At 51.8% G+C, this 19,789-nt stretch overlaps 2 protein-coding genes and 1 long non-coding RNA gene across 3 annotated transcripts in view; 1 reads left to right on the forward strand and 2 right to left on the reverse strand.

The window, feature by feature from the left end:
* Window positions 1-1,043: 1,043 nt before the first annotated feature.
* Window positions 1,044-1,656, reverse strand: LOC146421498 (uncharacterized). Its single transcript, XR_014848691.1, has 2 exons — window positions 1,179-1,656; window positions 1,044-1,103 (listed from the first exon to the last, which is right to left on the reverse strand). It is a non-coding gene; the product is annotated as an uncharacterized LOC146421498 (long non-coding RNA).
* A 13-nt stretch (window positions 1,657-1,669) lies between these two features.
* On the reverse strand, window positions 1,670-2,953 carry LOC146421499 (C-type lectin domain family 2 member B-like). Its single transcript, XM_085047395.1, has 4 exons — window positions 2,699-2,953; window positions 2,278-2,462; window positions 2,085-2,185; window positions 1,670-1,991 (listed from the first exon to the last, which is right to left on the reverse strand). Exons 1-4 carry the CDS (start codon window positions 2,718-2,720, stop codon window positions 1,877-1,879), a joined length of 423 nt encoding a protein of 140 aa, XP_084903521.1. The 5' UTR covers window positions 2,721-2,953; the 3' UTR covers window positions 1,670-1,876.
* Window positions 2,954-10,351: 7,398 nt separating this feature from the next.
* The window catches only part of LOC146421500 (C-type lectin domain family 2 member B-like), a 149,470-nt gene continuing 140,032 nt past the window's right edge, over window positions 10,352-19,789 (forward strand). The window contains exons 1-6 of the mRNA XM_085047387.1: window positions 10,352-10,463; window positions 11,215-11,393; window positions 11,717-11,821; window positions 12,059-12,243; window positions 12,336-12,436; window positions 12,550-12,902. Coding sequence (XP_084903513.1) covers window positions 11,294-11,393; window positions 11,717-11,821; window positions 12,059-12,243; window positions 12,336-12,436; window positions 12,550-12,664 — 606 coding nt within the window. The 5' untranslated portion in view covers window positions 10,352-10,463; window positions 11,215-11,293 and the 3' untranslated portion in view covers window positions 12,665-12,902. The remainder of the gene's footprint in view (window positions 10,464-11,214; window positions 11,394-11,716; window positions 11,822-12,058; window positions 12,244-12,335; window positions 12,437-12,549; window positions 12,903-19,789) is intronic.

Genomic DNA, 19,789 nt, shown 5'->3' on the forward strand with positions numbered 1-19,789 from the left:
TTCAATCACAGCTGCTAGTCCCTCACGGCTGTCTGGTTTTCAAGGGTATTGTTTTTGTCTCACCCGGATTGCTCCTGGTTTCAGTGCAACACTCACTGGTTCTGCTCGTTTGGATCTTCCCAGAACATCCCTGGCCCACACTGTTGGACTGACAGCATTTTCAGTGTCAGTGGGGATTTCACCACACTTCTGCTGTATAAAAAGCACAGCAACTTCGACAAATTTAGACTCATTTAGAATCGTGACTTGTATGCCCCGTCCTTTTTTAAATTTAATTTCAGCCTCTAATTTCTCCAGTAAATCCCTCCCGAGCAATGGTTTAGGGGAGTTACGCATATAGATAAATTGATGAGTTACCCAGTGCTTCCCCAGCTTGAATTTCAAAGGTTTGAAGAAAGGCTGTGTTTCAGTTACTCCTGCAGGTCCAACAACCTTTACAGTATCTTGACTTAATTTCCATTCTAAAGTATTTAGCACAGAACACACTGCCCTGGAATCTACCAAAAATTCAACATCGTCTTTCCCCGGCTTAGCTCTAACCAAAGGCTCTGCTGGGGGAGAGCTGGACTGAGCCTGGCAGAGGAGCAAAGCGGCTCAGCGATGGCGAAACAGCGATTAATTAACCATTCATTAGCCTGACAAGCTGCTCCTGATTAGCGGGGAGCAGAAGTGAGGCCCCAGGGCGCTGAGTCAGCTCCACAGAACTTTTTGGGTCTATTTTCAGATACCTCTGGCTTTTCATCACTCAATTCTGCCCATTTTATTTCTTCTATGGTATTTCATCAATTCCCACCTCTCAGAGATCACAGAGATCTCCTGCTCTTTCATTTTCACCACTTTAGGGCAGCGAGGGTGGCTTTTGTCCGGCAGCACCTCCTGCCACAACTCCCTGTCCTTTTCCCCACTGAACAAACCCCAAATCCCCATTTTCCTTTCCCCTACAGGAACAAACCCCAAATCCCCATTTTCCTTCTCCTGGAGACAATTTCGTACCTCCCTGATGTCACTGAAACTGCAGGAGAAACAAAAACCCTCCAACAACATTTTCAAAGTTACAGAGTCAAGGCATTACTTTATTATCTTTATATGAGCAGGATGTAGTTCTGATCAGGAATTACCACAGAAATCATCTCATCCACACACAGCCTGGCTGTGCAGAGAGAATCATTCCATGACACATGGATTTTTTAAATATTTAAATATTTTATACAGTACAAAGACATAGAAAAGCATTGGCTCAGTGTTCATTGCTCCAAAGCTGAGCAAACCCTCAGTATTCAGTTTCCCATTGGATCTGAATCTCCTCACCTCTGATGGTAATCAGATTTTTCATTCTTCAATTTCCCTCTCAGTGCTTTCCTGACCAGATGTCTTCACCCCTGCTGGAGGTGAATGTTTGTAGATATGTTGAGTTTATCAGACCTCACCTGGCAGAACAATGCCCTGGAGAGAAACCTGAAATTCCTATTTTTGGGGTAAACACAAACAGAACCCTTTGACTAAAGTTATGCAAAATATTTTAACTGCCACATTTTCCAGCAATCCTTTGAAGTGGCACTGAGGTGACCCTGAGATGAGGCACTGAGGTGTTTGTGACATCAGGCACTGAGTTGATATTACAAAGTGGCACTGAGGTGACCCAGAGATGAGGCACTGAGGTGAGCCAGAGAGTCAGCACAAGGCAGATGCTGCAGCTGAGGAAGGACATCCCTGTGCTGGAGGAAGAGGCGAAGAACTGGAGCTGCCAAGTGTGCAGAAGGCTCTGCCCATGTCCTGTTACAGGTGACTTTGGGCTCTGCTGCACACGTAGTTCAGGTCACTCGAGCAGATCTCACTCCTGAGGATGTTCTCAGCCACAGATCTTTTCTCCATCCCGTTACAGGTGAGTTTGGGCTCTGCTGCAGATATACTGCATGTCACTTGAGCAGGGCTGTCTCCTGAGATAATTCTCAACCAGGAACACACAGTCTGCATTGCCCATGACACGAACCCTGCAGGAAAAAGCAGAGACATTGCTGGAACCTCAGGGGGACACCTTGTGCCCCTGTGCTCCCCAGGCCCTGCCTGTGCCCTCCAGGACTCACGAGGAGCTGAAGTTGCTGCCATCCACCCACTGCAGCTGCTGGTCCTGTCTGTGCAGCCCGAGCCAGTAATCGGCATTCCTGCTGAAATGGAACAGGAACTCCTGGCAAGGAGAGAGGAGCAGATAATGGGAGCTGCAGCCCTGGCCCAGGAGCTCCCCAGGCTCCCCTCAGCCACCCCAAACCCCTCACTCACCATTTCCCAGTCCTCCAGCACAGCCAGGGAGGCCTCGAGCTCTGAGCACCGAGCCTTAGCCTGATCCCAGGAGAGACGATCCCTCGAGAGGAAGTAGCAGATCCCGTTGTACCCAACCCAGCCATGGGGACAGGCCAGCAGCAGAGGAGTGTCAGATGTAACCGGAGCGTCAGTTTGTCTTCTCCCTGCAGAGTGAACAGAAGGTCTGAGCATTCTCCCCTCACGGAGCAGCCCGAGCTCCCATTGGCTGGTTTTCCCGCTCAAATTCCCCCATCCCAGCGATTGGCTGATTCAGCCGTCACTCCTCGTTCTCCCGCGCGCTGATTGGTCAGAGCGGGGCTGAGGGACGATCCCGGCCGTGAGGGAGCAGTGAGCCCGCAGTGCCCCGAGGGGTTGGGCTGAGGCTGCTGCTCCTCCTTACCTGACACAGCAGCCAAGGACATCACGAAAGCCAAAACCAGGACCAGGAACAGGAGCACAATCAGCGCCGTGTGGGTGAGCACGGGATGGAATCTGATCCACTCCCCTGGAGCAGGAAAGAGACACAGGCCGTGAGCATGGAGCTGTCCTGAGCAGGCCCAGCCCTCACATCTCCCACCCAACGCCCGGGGAGCACAGCAGGGACCCTCAGCCCGTGTGCCACTCACTGAGCTGGCAGCAGGAGAGAAAAGGGATAGGGACAAGGGACAGCTACAGCTGAACTGCTCAGGGCCAGGGCTGTCAGTCCAGCAGAGCACCAGGCCTCTTCCAGAGCCCTGGACACAGCCACACCCTGCCAGCCCTGTGCTCCTGGGCTCACACTGCCCATTGTCCCCTCCCTAGAGGCCACAGCGCTGGCCCTGCACTCACCCAGATATCTTCTGAGGCTCTTTCTGTGTGTGACTCCCATTGCTGATCCATTCTGGGCACCCAGGGCATTCTCCGGAATCTCAACAGCGGCGTTATACATAATAAGAGGTCCCGTCTGGTGCTGGCTCTGGAAGGCGCTGCCAGCTCAGCCCTGCCCTGTCTCTGCTCCCCGGCAGCACCTGGGGACACAAACACAGTGTCAGAGAGCTCCGGGCCCAGCTCGGCCCTGCAGCCCCAACCCCTCTGGCTGTGCAGCTCCGGGCTGGGACAGTTAGGGACAGGCAGGGACAGTTAGGGACAGTTAGGGACAGCGCCCGGGAGCTGCCGAGTGCGGGAACAGGGCAGCTGCGGATCGGGCTCAGCCTGCCGGGGGGGCAAGGAAAGAACCAGCAGCCCTGAGGGGCTCAGCATTGTCCCCTGCATGCCCTGCGCGGAGGGTTGGAGCTCAGGGACTGCGAGCGCTGCAGCGCCAGGTCGGTGCATGCTTGAGAGAAGAGGCAGAGCCTGGCAGGGAATGCGCGACCGAGACAATGTGACCGGGATCATCGGAATGCCCGAAGCTGCTCTTTTTCGTCCCGAGCGCTTGGTTTGGGAGTCATACTCAAGTTCTTTACATCCCCTGCCAGCCCTTTGCATCATCTCCCGCTGCACCAGGGGCGCCCAGCCCGGTGCCGCATGGCCGGGAACAGTGCCGGGAACGGGACAGCCACCTCTGTGCTACCCACAGCCCCCGGGACGAGCCAGCGCTGCTCCGGCAGCAGCGGCAAGGAGACCGCGGGCAGCCGCTCCCTCAGCGGCCTCAGGCCAGCGGCAACACGGCGCCACAGCCAGGGAGGGAGGGAGGGAGGGAGACGGGAGAAGGAAGCCGCCACAGCCCCCCTGCCGCCCCCTGCATCCCCTCCATCCGCCCGCAGCGAGCCCCGAGCCCCGGCACAAGGCAGCGCGGCTCCCACCTGCGCTAGGACAGCCTCTCCGAGCTCCGCCGCCTGCCCGGCCTCTGCCCTGATCGCTGCTGCCGCTTCCCTCCGAGCTCCGCCGCCTGCCCGGGCTCACCACCGCCTCTCCCGGGCTCCACAGACCCTCCCGCAACCTGCGCTGCCAACTCTCTGACGCAGAACCGTTCCCCACAGCGGTATTTATAGTGAGCAGCTCTGACCAATCAACACGCGAGACAACGAAGAGTGGCGGGAGGATCAGCCAATAATAGTGCTTGGCGGCCGAAAGTCCCGGCCCTGCTCCCCACAGTCCTTTTAAGGCTTTTATCTCCTGGGTTGCGTGTACCCTGGGTTGTGTGTACCCTGGGTTGTGCGTACCCTGGGTTGCGTGTACCCTGGGTTGTGTGTACCCTGCGCTGTGCGGCTTGTGGGCTGCTTATGGTGTTCAGCCGAGACAGTGCATCTGGCAGAACGCCAATTTTACAGATTACTTCTCATTTTGCCAGCGAACTTTTTCCCACCCAAAACCACTTTCCCTTTGCTTTTAAGCAGTGTTAGCAAGATTTGCGATTTCCTTTTGTTCAAGAGTCCTTAGCAAGGTTTTGATGGACAAACAGTATTCTTTTTATTACAACAAAAAAAACCCTCTTTTTTGTTTGTAACTTAATTTTGTTCATCAAATCTTCGTAATTCTGCTTGGCTTAATAGGAGGGCTTCAGCTAAAGGAGATTCTTGATCCACAGACTCATATTTGGCTCGGACTAACATTAGTTAGTGAGTTGCTTTTAGTGTATTTTTGGCTATGGCTATTATTCTGCTGGTCATACAAGGTCTAAATGTGAGTTTTAATACTAGCAGCATAAAGGGCTGGCAATGGTTGATAGCAAAGTGGTCGTAATAGGGTGTCTGATGTCACAGCACAATTAACAAGCTTCTGTCCTATTTGGGTTAGTTTCCTTTTAAAGCACGATAGCTGGCTAGCACTATTTTTGTTTCATTTTAATGCACGATAGCTGGCTAGCACTATTTTCTTTCATTTTAAAGCACGTTAGCTGGCTTGCACTATTTTTTTTACAGGCAGTTTACAGATTCGGAACTTCCGGATTTTATCTTTCTGGCTTTAGGTTTGATTCTGTTTTTGGCTTCTGCTGTTTTTCCCATTATTCTCAGGGCATGGGATGGTTCTGGTATAGGTTCTTTATTCAGCTCTTTCTATTTCCTTCCTCTTTTCAGAGCCGGACTCTCTATGTTTTATCTAGCAGCTATCTCTTATCCTCAGGGCAGGTAACATTTATTATCAGGTCCTGACAGGTTCGACAGTAGCTGATGCTGCTTGCTCCAAAGCTTGGTGGAATACTGGTGCAATACTGGTGCAATACTGGTGGAATACTGGTGCAATACTGGTGCAATACTGGTGGAATACTGGTGGAATACTGGTGGAATACTGGTGGAATACTGGTGCAATACTGGTGCAATACTGGTGGAATACTACTACACGGTTTTTTGGACTTCAATATACTTATCCATGCTATTGCCCAGTATCCAAGGAGCTATAATTTCACAGCTCTGGTCCGCACAGTAATGTAAGTTTGGATAATTACAGTATCTACGCTCAGGGTTCGATCTAGGGCAGAGGTAAAATCCCCTTTGAAACCCTGCTGTTCAGGGTGACTGTCACCTACTCGGTCTAAAGGCACTAAATTGCACTGAGAGGCATTAAAGCCGGGAGGTCCTGGTCTCACTTTGGTTTGGATAACATGATTGTTTGCCTAATGAGCAGCTATTCAAATGGTTAGTGTGGGTAGTTCACACTTTCAATTGTTTTGTACTAGTTAATAACTATTGTGCACAGACTTAAAGAGATCGGTAGAGTCATTATCTTAACTACTTATTTCCAATTACTCCGGCAAAATTTGGTGGGATAAACACTTCCTAGTAGTAAGTTCTGGTTGTCTTTGAGCACTTCTCAGTGTGTCTCTGCCTCTCTCACCTACTCCGTTGCAGGGAGCAGTGAGATATTGGATCTTCTCGGCAGCAGCTACACTTTCTTAGGCTTTTTGACTTTAATCCAGGAACTTCGGGCAGTGGTTTCCCAATCATATTACTCTTCCCCTTTTAGGCATTTCTATTTCTCACTCTACCAATATCCTTTGCTTTTAGGCAAACTTGGTTTTGTAGATCTTTATAGTCTTATCACAGCGTTGCTCTTTTACGTCTCAAATTTCTGGGAGCAAATATTGTTTTCTACGAAGTAACTTTAAAATATCGGCTCTAAGCTGATTTCATTAGGGTACACTTCCCTACATTTATACACAGGTTACACCTGTGGGGTGAGGAGCAATACCCTTTTGTTGACATTTTCACGTTCAGTCGTGACTCCTGCAGAATGTATTCTATTGCTAGATTGGAAAGTGCTAATTGTTAGGGAAGATGAAATAGGAAGGTGAGGAGCAATACCCTTTTGTTGACATTTTCACATTCAGTCGTGACTCGTGCAGAATGTATTCTATTGCTAGATTGGAAAGTGCTAATGTTCCCACAAATACAAGGGATTACTGCAGCTCGTTCCCCCTGCAGCTGCTCCAGAGGTGGCTGTTCTTAGCCCAAAGTTACCATTTTCTCTGCTGATGTTTTAGATATTTTTTTCTAGCACAGGCTCTCTGTGTTTATAAGTCACAGGAAAAGTACAGTGTGAAAAATCAAAACCAAACTATTGAACAGTAGGACTTTTCACACGAGTCTGTAACTCTCCTGCAGCCAGGGTTTTAGGATTGTTGTTTCCTTTTCTGTAGTGTTACTCTGAGGTCTCGGGTGGGCTGGTTGCATTTCACTGTTGATCTTGGAGAGGTTTTATTTTGACACGGCTAGCATGTGTCTATCCACGCTCCGCAGTCTGGATCGCTGCTGCTGTAGTGAGTAAAACTAGAAAAAGTCTTTTACAGCACGGGGTTAGAAATGTTTAACAGTGTTAAAGGAAGGCATTTGACTCATCACCTTTTAGCAAGATGAGCTTTTATGGTACTATTTTTATTCTTTTTTTTCACTTTGTCTGAGTTTTGTGGCTGTTATGGGGTGTGGTGGTTTCACCGTGTCTCTAAGGCTTAAAACTTTCACTTTAACAATTGTTCTGAATCATTAAAATTGATTTAAAAGTAAATAAAATAGTAATAAAATTTATAAAAGTTCATTGAACTAATTAAACTAAATTGATGAAAATTTACTAAGTCAAATCAAATCTATTAACATTTACTAAACTTAATCAAGAATGGCATCAAATTAGCTCTACTGGATCAAATCTAATGAAAATCAATCAAAAGCAACAAAACTTCAATCAAAATAAACTTAACTTGGATAAAATCAATGGTCTAATTATTTTGTATCAATTTCTGTAAATTGTAGTTTAAATTTTTAATATTTTTAGTCTTTCTGTCTTTAACAATTTTTATCAATTAATTATACTTTTCAAATCTTTAATTTACTTGTTGCTATCAAGTCGAGTTATTTACATATAGCATTCATTGTGCAATTTTAGATGGGATAGATTATTTTGACAATTTCTTTAAAGCTTGTCTAAAAATTAATCAAAATTCAGTTAAAATCAAATCACTAACTAATTAAAACCAATTAAATTCGAACTGAAACGAATTTTAACCGGATACAATTTGAATCTCTTACAATTCAATAACCAAACTGGTGACTCTCTCTCTAGGTTGCTGCTCGACAGCCACTCGCACAAAAAAACCAGTTTGACACAAACACAACCTAATTTAGCTTTCCCTGGCACTCACACAGGACTAGCTCACACACACACAACTTTATTTTCTTTGCACAGGGGATTCGTTTTCATTTGGTCTTGTTTTTAATATACTTTTTGACATTTCTATTTCTTCTTTAAGTGCTTCTTTATCACGTTTTCCTCCTTCTGGACAATTTCACTTCTAATATTCTTTCCCCTTACAATAACAGCATGCAATTCCTTAGCCTGACTTCCTTTGCAATATTCCTTTCGTGGATCCATTTTGTCTTTTCGATTTTCTTTGCTTCTCTGGAATTTCTTCTCTTTTAGCCTCCTTTACTTCTACACCCATCAAAAGTCTAAAGTCTCATCTTTAGACTTTTCTCTTTTCTGTTTCTCTCTATGAATTTCTGTGTTTATTTAACTCTTTGTCTAGCCAGTTTTTCAACTTTCTCAGTCTTTTTTCATCACTTACGATGTCTTTTCTTTTGTCTCATGATTAAACTCTAACCACAACCAAAACCAATGATTATTACTTAAAATCAAACCAGATCAAATCCGAATCAAATAACTCTCTGTTGTCAATGCAAATTGAACTATAATCAATAAAATTCGTTAAGACAAAACACACAACATTTGAACACAACAGCAAATTCACTCTCTCACACAGAAACAAAAACAGCTAAACACTCCCAGCTCTCTCCCAGCTCTCCCCAGCATGTTTATCTCGCTGGTTCCCTCGAGCTCCCAGCTCAAGCTCCAGGGATGCTAAACCACCCTCCCTTCTCACTTTTAGTTTTCTTTTTCTTTCCTCTCTCTTTTTCTTTAAGCAGATACAAGAATATCTTTGTCTCAGGCTCTATGTACATCCGTGCATAGTCTTTCTTTTGGGGTAAATGGTTTCTTTGAGTTGCAATAGTGTATCATCTTTATTTTAGTTATACTCTGCTTAGAAGGGTAATCACCTCAATTATTTAGCATTGTCTTTTTGCTAATTTCTCTTAGGTTGTGCACTAGACGATTGCTTTCATCAGATTTCCTTACAGGTAATATGGGGGTGTTAAAGGGGACACACAGGGTTCTAGCAAGCTTTTATCTAAGTCTCTGAATTTCTGGTTTTAGCTCTTCTATCTTTTTACGAGATAAAGGATACTGATTTAATCTGAGACTTTTCTGTGCCACAGAGAGATGTCACAGACTCTCAGTATCTCTGTAATTGAGATACTTTCTGCGCCTCAAGTGGTTTCCTTTTTTGTCTGGTGATACATTTTCTCTTGTGCTGTGGTGCAGAACCGAAACCTCTGCTGGTTTTGCACTTACTGCAGACAACATCAGCTCTCCTTGGGATGAACTTTACTCTGCCTCAAGTTTGACACTAAAGCCAAAAACCTGGTTGAGTTACACCCAAATGTCTCATTTTCTTTACCACAATACCAATGTCCACATTAGAGCATTTCCTCCTTCTGTGCTGAAACAACTCTCAGCAGAGCCTCAGATTAAATCACCTCATTCAGGGTGGTGAATGCAAATCCTGCAATGCATTTTCTGTTGCAAAAAAAGTTATTTCTTTGTGTGCCATTTCCAGTCTGGGTTCTCAGTCAGGCTGTCCTTTAAACATAGCTGGGCAGGAATAAACTTGTGATTTTTTGCAGTCGCACGTGACCTGGAGTGGTTTTGAATTTTAGAGTCAGAAGCACAGCAGGATTAACACCAGAGGAGTTTCAAGGGCAATTTCTGTGCCACCTGCACCTCACAGAGCTCAGCCTCTATCCCATTAGCCTTTGGGACTAGGAAATTGGGGGATTTTAATGAGCTTCACATTCCACCAGGAACAAACACCCTAAAAAGCAGTCAGTGACAGGTGAGAAACCCTTTCAGCTTTGCAATTTTCAGGGACATTGATGTTGTAAAAGCTGGGCTCTGCCTGTTTGTAGCTTCATTCTTGCAGGCTCTGCTCTGTGTGATTTTCCAGAACTCTCCTTGCCCCCACAGTGGGTGTTTCTGCATCCTCAGCAACTGCATTTCCCGAGAGCAGCAAACAGGGGAGTTCTGAGCTCGGAGATGTCTGACTCAGAGGGGGGAGCTGCTCCAGGAGAGCTCCGAGGGGCTCGTTTTGGATCGCAGTTCACAAACCCCAGGAGATGAGTTTTAGTCACAGCAGTGTTTCACCCTGGCTGTGCTTAGGGCTGGCAGCTTGCTCTGAAAGTGAGATCGCAGGCATGTTGAGCCATGCAGGAGGGGAAAATGCGAGTTGGCAGTTAAAGAGGTGCCCGTGGACCCGTGCCTGGGACGTGGCCTGTTTCTGAACCAAGTCAACGGAGCTCAGCCAAGCGGTATTGCAAGCTCGCCCACAAGCTCGCCCACAAGCTCGCCGTAGCGCTGCCTCCGCAGGCTGGGAAACCCACAAACACTCCCACGCGGCTCAGGGGCGTGTCATGAGGAATCGCTCACTCCTATTGGCTGATCTTCCCGCCACTCTTCGCTGTCTCGCGTGTTGATTGGTCAGAGCTGCTCTGTATAAATACTGCTGTAGGCACGGTCTTGAGTCAGAGACTCTGCAGCGCAGGTTGCGGAGCGTTTGTGGAGCCCGGGAGCGGCGGCGGTGAGCGGAGCGGAGCGCTGAGCCCGGGCAGGCGGCGGAGCTCGGAGAGGCTGTCCCAGCGCAGGTGGGAGCCGCGCTGCCTTGTGCCGGGGCTCGGGGCTCGCTGCGGGCGGATGGAGGGGATGCAGGGGGCGGCAGGGGGGCTGTGGCGGCTTCCTTCTCCCGTCTCCCTCCCTCCCTCCCTCCCTCCCTGGCTGTGGCGCCGTGTTGCCGCTGGCCTGAGGCCACTGAGGGAGCGGCTGCCCGCGGTCTCCTTGCCGCTGCTGCCGGAGCAGCGCTGGCTCGTCCCGGGTGCTGTGGGTAGCACAGAGGTGGCTGTCCCGTTCCCGGCACTGTTCCCGGCCATGCGGCACCGGGCTGGGCGCCCCTGGTGCAGTGGGAGATGATGCAAAGGGCTGGCATGGGATGGAAAGAACTTGAGTATCACTCCCAAACCAAGCGCTCGGGACGAAAAAGAGCAGCTTGGGGCATTCCGAGGATCCCGGTCACATTGTCTCGGTCGCACATTCCCTGCCAGGCTCTGCCTCTTCTCTCAACCATGTACCAACCGGGCTCTGCAGCGCTCGCTGTCCCTGAGCTGCAACCCTCAGCGGAGGGCATGCAGGGGACAATGCTGAGCCCCTCAGGGCTGCTGGTTCTTTCCCCCGGCAGGCTGAGCCCGATTTGCAGCTGCCCTGTTCCCGCCCTCGGCAGCTCCCGGGCGCTGTCCCTGCCTGTCCCTAACTGTCCCAGCCTGGCGCTGCACAGCCAGAGGGGTTGGGGCTGCAGGGCCGAGCTGGGCCCGGAGCTCTCTGACACTGTGTTTGTGTCCCCAGGTGCTGCCGGGGAGCAGAGACAGGGCAGGGCTGAGCTGGCAGCGCCTTCCAGAGCCAGCACCAGCCGGGAGCTCTCATCATGTACAGAGCTGCTGTTGAGATTCCCGAGGATGCCCTGGGTGCCCAGGATGGATCAGCAATGGGAGTCACACACAGAAAGAGCCTCAGAAGATATCTGGGTGAGTGCAGGGCCAGCGCTGTGGCCTCTAGGGAGGGGACAATGGACAGTGTCACCCCAGGAGCACAGGGCTGGCAGGGTGTGGCTGTGTCCAGGGCTCTGGAAGAGGCCTGGTGCTCTGCTGGACTGACAGCCCTGGCCCTGGGCAGTTCTGCTGCCCTGCTGTCCCCACACCTGTGTCCCTTGTCCCTGTTCGTGCTGCCAGCTCAGTGAGTGGCACACGGGCTGAGGGTCCCTGCTGTGCTGCCCGGGCATTGGGTGGGGGATGTGAGGGCTGGGACTGCTCAGGACAGCTCCATGCTCACGGCCTGCGGCTCTTTCCAGCTGCTGCTGAGTGGATCAGATCCCATCCCGTGCTCACCCTGGCTGTGCTGACTCTGCTCCTGCTCCTGGCTGTGGCTCTGGCGGTGTCCTTGGCTGCTGTGTCAGGTAAGGGAGGAGCAGCAGCCTCAGCCCAACCCCTCGGGGCACTGCGGGCTCACTGCTCCCTCACGGCCGGGATCGTCCCTCAGCCCCGCTCTGACCAATCAGCGCGCGGGAGAACAAGGAGTGACGGCTGAATCAGCCAATCGCTGGGATGGGGGAATTTGAGCGGGAAAATCAGCCAATGGGAGCTCGAGCTGCTCCGTGAGGGGAGAATGCTCAGACCTTCTGTTCACTCTGCAGGGAGAAGACAAACTGACACTCCGGTTACATCTGACACTCCTCTGCTGCTGGCCTGTCCCCATGGCTGGGTTGGGTACAACGGGACCTGCTACTTCCTCTCGAGGGATCGTCTCTCCTGGGATGAGGCTAAGGCTCGGTGCTCAGAGCTCGAGGCCTTCCTGGCTGTGCTGGAGGACTGGGAAATGGTGAGTGAGGGGTTTGGGGTGGCTGAGGGGAGCCTGGGGAGCTCCTGGGCCAGGGCTGCAGCTCCCATTAACTGCTCCTCTCTCCTTGCCAGGAGTTCCTGTTCCATTTCAGCAGGAAGGTCGATTACTGGCTCGGGCTGCACAGACAGGACCAGCGGCTGCAGTGGGTGGATGGCAGCAGCTTCAACTCCTCGTGAGTGCTGGGGAGCTGGGCAGGGGCATGGGGGGCACAGTCAGGGCCTGGGGGGCACAGGGGCACCAAGTGTCCCTCTGAGGTTCCAGCACTGTCTCTGCTCCTCTTTGCAGGATTCCTGTCCAGGGCAATGCAGACTGTGTGCACCTGGCTCAGAATTATCTCGGGGGACAGCCCTGCTCAAATGACATGCAGTATGTCTGCAGCAGACCCAAAACTCCCCTGTGACAGAGGATAGAGGAAGGATATTCTCCATGCTGGGCAGTCAAAGGGTCATTTCTTCCTCCCCAGCATGGGGAGTTCCTTCCTCAGCCACAGCGTCTGCCTTGCACTGATCCTCAGAGTCGTCTCCGTGTTTGTTCTCCTGATCACCTCAGTGCCTCTGCTCAGGGTCACCTCAGGTTCGGATCTCATGATCACCTCAGTGCATTATCTCCAGGACATGAACCTGCAGGAGGAGGAGATGGTGAGGAAGCTGATCTGTGGCTACTTTGCCTGGGGCTGGGCATTCCTTTCTCCTTCTGCAACCATTCCAGAGCTCCTCCTGTTTCTCTTGCACTCCATGTTTCTACAGTGATCTTTTGTATATATATGGATATAATGGTGATTTCTAACACGTTCTCCTGACACTGTATTTCTACACTAATCTTGCACATTTACATTGATCTGCTGCTTTGCTTACAGACTATGAACAGGTGCTTCATATGAGTGTGACCTTCCTGGGTGTGAATTACTAATAATTACTAATAATAATACTGGGCAAGTGGCCCAGGTGGATTTAACCCCACCTGGGCCACTTGCTTAAGGGCTTGAATCAATCCTTGGAGGTCCCTTCCAACTCAGAGCATGGTTTCAGATGTCCTCGTGTGACCTCCATCAGTAATTATGGTGCCAATGTTGCTGCTCACACTGTATTATTTTATTACGTTCACAATAAACACTTGTTAAGTCCACACTGTCCCTCGTGTCCTCTCAGCACCTGCAGCCCTGTCCCTTGCCCTGCTGCCCCTGCCCCGGGGGCTTCAGCCGAGCCAGAGCCTCTTCCCAGTGCTCCCAGTGCTCCCAGTCTGCCCGTGCAGCCTCCAGCAGCCAGCGAGGCCTTCAGCTGGGCCGGCAGAGAGGAGCTGCTGGAGCTCCCAAATCAGTTGGGTTCCGTTTGTCCTTCCCAGCCTGGGGAACAACGATTTGGGAGTTTTCTGCCCAAACGCTGTCCGTTCCTCCGCTCAGCCCAAGGGGTTTGGGGAGATTTTGGCTTTTTGGGGGAAATGAAAGCGATGTGGGGACAAGGCGGGATTGTCCCTCAGAGCAGCTCTGGCCAATCAGTGCGCGAGGATGAGGAGTGGCGGGAGATTCGGCCAATCAAAAGGAGCAGTGGGGTTCGGGCGGGAACATCAGCCAATGGGAGTGAGGGGCGGGCTTTGGGCGTGTTATATAAAAGGATCTCTGAGGGGCTCGAAGCTCCGCGAAGCCTCAAAGTCAGACTCGGGATTGCGCTGGAATGTCCCGGGCTGGGCAGGAGGGCGAGGAACCGCTGTGGTGAGTCCGGGATGGAGCAGAGACCTCCTGCAGCCCCGGCAGGAGTCCAGGCCGGAGCAGAGATAGCTGAGAGAGACCCCGAGCCCGTGGGAAGCCCCTCAGAGCCATGGCAGGTGCTCCCGGCGGGACTCCCGGGGTGTTCTGAGGGACTCTGTGCGGTGCCTCACAGGATTCCATCATTCCATTGGGCAATTCCACCCCTTGGCGGAGGCACTGGGCACTTCCACCTGAATTTGAGCTGATTTAACCCGGTTTGGGGACTTGGGGACATCGGCAGCGCTGGATGGAGGCAGAGGCGCGGGGAGCCTCGGGGAGCGGCGGCGGGCGAGGCCTTTGGAGACACGCTGAGGGGTTTGTGCTGCCCCGGGGCCAGGGAGGAGACGGGCGGGGTGGGAACGACAGGAAAGATAAAAAATAGAATAAGCGGTAAGCAAAAGAGCAGCCCTACGGTGCGTGTCCGCTCCCCCCTTGCCACTGAAGGAGCCGCAGCGAGGGACGGGCGAGCTGCGAGTGCAAGAAGAGGTAAAGAATAAAATAAAATAAATAATCTAAAAGCTGCACTCGGCCGCCCCGTGTCCCTGAAGGAGCCGCACAACCCGCGGAGCACACAAACGCCGGGAAATCCCTCCCAGGCACTAAAAACCCTTTCCAGGAAGGTTTTATGCCGTGACTGTCCCGGCGAGCAGCGACAGCTCAGCCGCCGGGCGGGGATTGCAGCGGCGGGGGAAGTGCTGGAGGGGAATTTGGGGAGAGCAGAGCTTGGGGCTCTGCCGGAGCAGATCGGAGCGATCAGAGCTCACCAGCAGCACTGCCTGCGGGTTCTGTCAGCTGTTATGGGGAGGAGGATCAGCGTTTGCAGCTCTTTAACTTCAGGAGAGCACAGTTCTCGTTTGACTCTCCCGGGGCACTCAGACCTTTCCAACCCCTCACTGACCCCAGCAGGGTCAATGTGCTTCCCCCATTCCCTACCCAATCATTCCCTCACCAGCTCATCCCCATCCCAGGATTTTGGGAACCTCCAGCCCCAGCAGCAGCCCCTTGTCCTTCCCCCATTCCCAACCCCAGCATTCCCTCACCAGCTCCTCCTGATCCTGCAGCACCAGCAGCGTTGCTCCCCGACTCTTGCACTCCTCCTGGCTCTTCTTCCAAGGGTTCTGTTCAGTGGAATTCCAGTAGCACTTGGTCTTTTCCAGCGTCCAGCCCGGGGGGCAAATCCTGCATCCCTGAGCTCCTGGAAAACGGGATCAGAGCTGGTCAGGTCACCAAGTCCTCACCTCACCCCTGGCACACCCTGAGAGGCCTCAGTGTCTCATTGCCGTTTGTTTCGTTCCCGTTTGTTTAGTTTGTTTTGTTTCATTTTTTTCATTCCCCTTTGGTTCATTTGTTTCGTTCCCGTTTTTTTCATTTGTTTTGTTTCATTCTCCTTTTTTCATTTGTTTCATTCCCGTTTGTTTCATTTGTATCCTTCCCGTTTGTTTCACTTGTTTTGTTTCATTCCCCTTTGATTAATTTGTTTCGTTCCCCTTTGTTACATTTGTTTCATTCCCCTTTGTTTCATTCGTTGTGTTTCACTCCGGTTTGTTTCATTTGTTTCATTCCCGTTTTTTCATTTGTTTCATTCCCCTTTGTTTCATTTGTTATGTTTCATTCCCGTTTGTTTCATTTCCAATTTCTCCATTCCCATTTGTTCCAATTTCTCCCTTCCCGTCTGTTCCATCATTTTCTCCCTTCCCTTCTGTTCCATCATTTTCTCCGTTCCTGTTCTCTCCCCAGCACACCCTAAGCTGCTCCTGGGGCTCCAATCCGGTTCTGCCAGGAGATTTTGGGGAAGCTTGAGGAGCAGAGAAGCCTCGGGGTTGTTCCCTGGCGGCTGGGAGGGGCAGAGGAATTCCCGCAGCTCAGAGAGGACATTTTCCAGGCTTCCCTTGGTGTCCCCAAAAGTCCCCATTTTGCTGCTTCCCGAATTCTGCGGCTGCCGGTGGAGAACTGCAGGGGAGGGAAGGGGAGGGGAGGAGGGGAGGAGAAAATCCCTCTTCATTTCCAAAAAACATCCATTTGATTCCCTCCGAAAACCATTCTATCCCACCAAAAACCCACTTTTGTTTCCCAAAATCCCCTTCCATGAAAGAAACCTCGCTCTCATTCCCCAAAAAAACCCCACTTTAAACCTCTAAAAATCTGTTTTATCCCCAAATATCATTCCCCCAAATTTCCACTTTATTCCCAAAACATTCATCATTATTCCCCGCAAATCCATTTTCCTTCGCCAAAAAAATCCACTTCTGTGCCTCAAAAATCTGCTTCTATCTCCCAAATTCTGCTTTTATTCCCTAAAACTCCATTCCCAAAAATATCCTCTTTATTCCCCAAAAGCTATTATTCCCCAAAACTCCCACTTTTATTCCCAAAATCTCACTATTTTTCCTCAAATCCCCTTCCATTCCCTAAAAAACCCACTACAAAACCCTAAAAACCCATTTTATTTCCCAAATCCCATTTTATTTCCCAAATTCCATTTCACCCCTCAAAAATGAAATTTTATTTTGCAAAAAACCTTCCACTTCTAACCATTTTATTCTTCAAAATCCCATTCCATCCTCAAAAATCCCGCTCTTTTTCCCAAAAGTACTGCATTTTAATTCTAAAATCCCTTTTATTCCCTGTGTGTCTGAATCTAACAATTTAATAGAGGAGTGACATTTAACAGCATTTAACCGGATTCATACCTGAATTTAACTTCATTTATAACAGAGTTTAGCAATTCAAGAGGAGTCACAGCTAACAGCATTTCACCTGATTTATATTTGAATTTCACCTCATTTATAGCTGAACTAAATCTGAGTTATACCTGAATTTAACAATTCAAGAGAAGTAACACGAACGGCATTTAACCGGATTTATACCTGAATTGAACCTAATTTATGCCTGAATTTAACAATTCCACAGCATTGAAGCTGATTTATACCTGAATTTAAGATTTCCAGAGGAGTAACAGAAGTGAGGACATTTAACCTGATTTATGGATGTTTGTAACAATCCCCAGGTGTTAACCCGCAGGTGTAAAGGTGACTCACGATGGATGTTTGTGACAATCCACAGGTGTTAAATCAAAGGTGTACAGGTGACTCACAATTAATGGCAAAACTGAGCAAGGAAATCCACCTCTCTCCCGACCCTTTCTCGCACTCCGCCGTTCTTCGTTCTCCGTAGTTTAAAGGCTGCAGCGTGCGCCGTTCAGCTCGAGTGTGGCACCCGGCAGCGAGCGGAGCGGAGCCCGGGGAGGGGCAGGGATCGGAGCGGAGCCCCGGGGAGGTAGTAGTGAGAGGAGCAGAGCCCGGGGAGGGGCAGTGATCGGAGCCTGGGAAAAGGCAGTGATCAGAGCCCGGGGAGGGGCAGTGATCGGAGCGGAGCCCGGGCAGGCGGCGGAGCTCAGAGAGGCTGTCCCAGCGCAGGTGGGAGCCGCGCTGCCTTGTGCCGGGGCTCGGGGCTCGCTGCGGGCGGATGGAGGGGATGCAGGGGGCGGCAGGGGGGCTGTGGCGGCTTCCTTCTCCCGTCTCCCTCCCTCCCTCCCTCCCTCGCTGGCTGTGGCGCCGTGTTGCCGCTGGCCTGAGGCCGCTGAGGGAGCGGCTGCCCGCGGTCTCCTTGCCGCTGCTGCCTCGGCAGGAGGCGGTGCCGGAGCCGCGCTGGCTCGTCCCGCTCGCTGTCGGTAGCACAGAACAGAACAACACAGCACAGCACACTCCCGTTCCCGGGACTGTTCCCGGCCATGCCGCACAGGGCTGGGCGCCCCTGGTGCAGCGGAACATGTTCGTGCCAGGGGCTGGCAGGGGATGGGAGGAACCTGAGTGTTTCTGCCAAGCCAAGCGCTCGGGAGGAGAAAGAGATCTGCCTGGGGCATTTCACTGATTCCGTCTGATAGTTGGTGTGGCCGGGGCCCAGCGCTGCGCCCCCGCCCCGCCCACCATGTCCGCGCTCTCCGCCCCGCCTTCCCTGCCAGGCTCTGCCTCTTCTCTCAAACATGTACCGACCGGGTGCTGCCTTCCCTCGCTGTCCCTGAGCTGCAACCCTCAGCGCAGGGCATGCAGGGGACAATGCTGAGCCCCTCAGGGCTGCTGGTTCTTTCCTTGCCCCCCCGGCAGGCTGAGCCCGATCCGCAGCTGCCCTGTTCCCGCACTCGGCAGCTCCCGGGCGCTGTCCCTAACTGTTCCTGCCTGTCCCTAAGTGTCCCTGCCTGTCCCTAACTGTCCCAGCCCGGAGCTGCACAGCCAGAGGGGTTGGGGCTGCAGGGCCGAGCTGGGCCCGGAGCTCTCTGACACTGTGTTTGTGTCCCCAGGTGCTGCCGGGGAGCAGAGACAGGGCAGGGCTGAGCTGGCAGCGCCTTCCAGAGCCAGCACCAGCCGGGACCTCATCATGAGCCCCCCAGTTCATTTGTCAGTGTGGTCAAAAGAGTGTAGGGGTTCAGTACAGTTGGATGTATGTCCTCTGTGATCTTGTTAATTGCCCTTCAATCCTGCACTCATCTAGAACATTTGTCATCAGCCTTCTTGACGGGCAGGATGGGTGTGTCGTAGTTGGATTCACATTCCACCAACAGCCCCAATTTAAGGAACTTTTCAATCACAGCTGCTAGTCCCTCACGGCTGTCTGGTTTTCAAGGGTATTGTTTTTGTCTCACCCGGATTGCTCCTGGTTTCAGTGCAACACTCACTGGTTCTGCTCGTTTGGATCTTCCCAGAACATCCCTGGCCCACACTGTTGGACTGACAGCATTTTCAGTGTCAGTGGGGATTTCACCACACTTCTGCTGTATAAAAAGCACAGCAACTTCGACAAATTTAGACTCATTTAGAATCGTGACTTGTATGCCCCGTCCTTTTTTAAATTTAATTTCAGCCTCTAATTTCTCCAGTAAATCCCTCCCGAGCAATGGTTTAGGGGAGTTACGCATATAGATAAATTGATGAGTTACCCAGTGCTTCCCCAGCTTGAATTTCAAAGGTTTGAAGAAAGGCTGTGTTTCAGTTACTCCTGCAGGTCCAACAACCTTTACAGTATCTTGACTTAATTTCCATTCTAAAGTATTTAGCACAGAACACACTGCCCTGGAATCTACCAAAAATTCAACATCGTCTTTCCCCGGCTTAGCTCTAACCAAAGGCTCTGCTGGGGGAGAGCCCTTCGGTCCCCTTCATTCCATCACCTGCCGCTCGGGCGTTGCCGGGGCGGTGCAGCCAGCGGTACCTGCCCCGAGCCGCTCTGCCCACTGCCGGTACAACCTCGGCGAACGGCCGTGAGCCCCGGAGCCGGGAAACACCGGAGGAGGGGATGGAGGGCAGGGCGGCAGCGGGGCCAAAGCGAGCTCGGTACGTGTCACTTCACCGCAGTCCCGCCTGCCCCGCAAGGCTAGCGGGCGCTCAGGTATCTCTCTGCTCCTCTACCTGCAGCGCCGAGGCTCCGCCCCCCGCTCGTTGCGGCCCTCGGATTGGCCGCGGGGCAGCCAGGTGAGCAGGTGCTTCAGCCACACCCTCAGCTCCCGCGCCGTTCTACCGGCACTCGCTGTCTCGCACTCACGGCAGCGGGATCGGCGGATCGGCTGTGCGGATCGGCTGTGGCACCGGCAGCGGCGGCAGTGAGAGCAGCAGAGCCCGGACAGGCGGCGGAGCTCGGAGAGGCTGTCCCAGCGCAGGTGGGAGCCGCGCTGCCTTGTGCCGGGGCTCGGGGCTCGCTGCGGGCGGATGGTGGGGATGCAGGGGGCGGCAGGGGGGCTGTGGCGGCTTCCTTCTCCCGTCTCCCTCCCTCCCTGGCTGTGGCGCCGTG

The sequence above is a fragment of the Lichenostomus cassidix genome, unplaced genomic scaffold (genome assembly GCF_008360975.1).
Source record: "Lichenostomus cassidix isolate B80296 unplaced genomic scaffold, HeHo_3.0 HiC_scaffold_33, whole genome shotgun sequence".
NCBI classification, from domain to species: Eukaryota; Metazoa; Chordata; class Aves; order Passeriformes; family Meliphagidae; genus Lichenostomus; species Lichenostomus cassidix.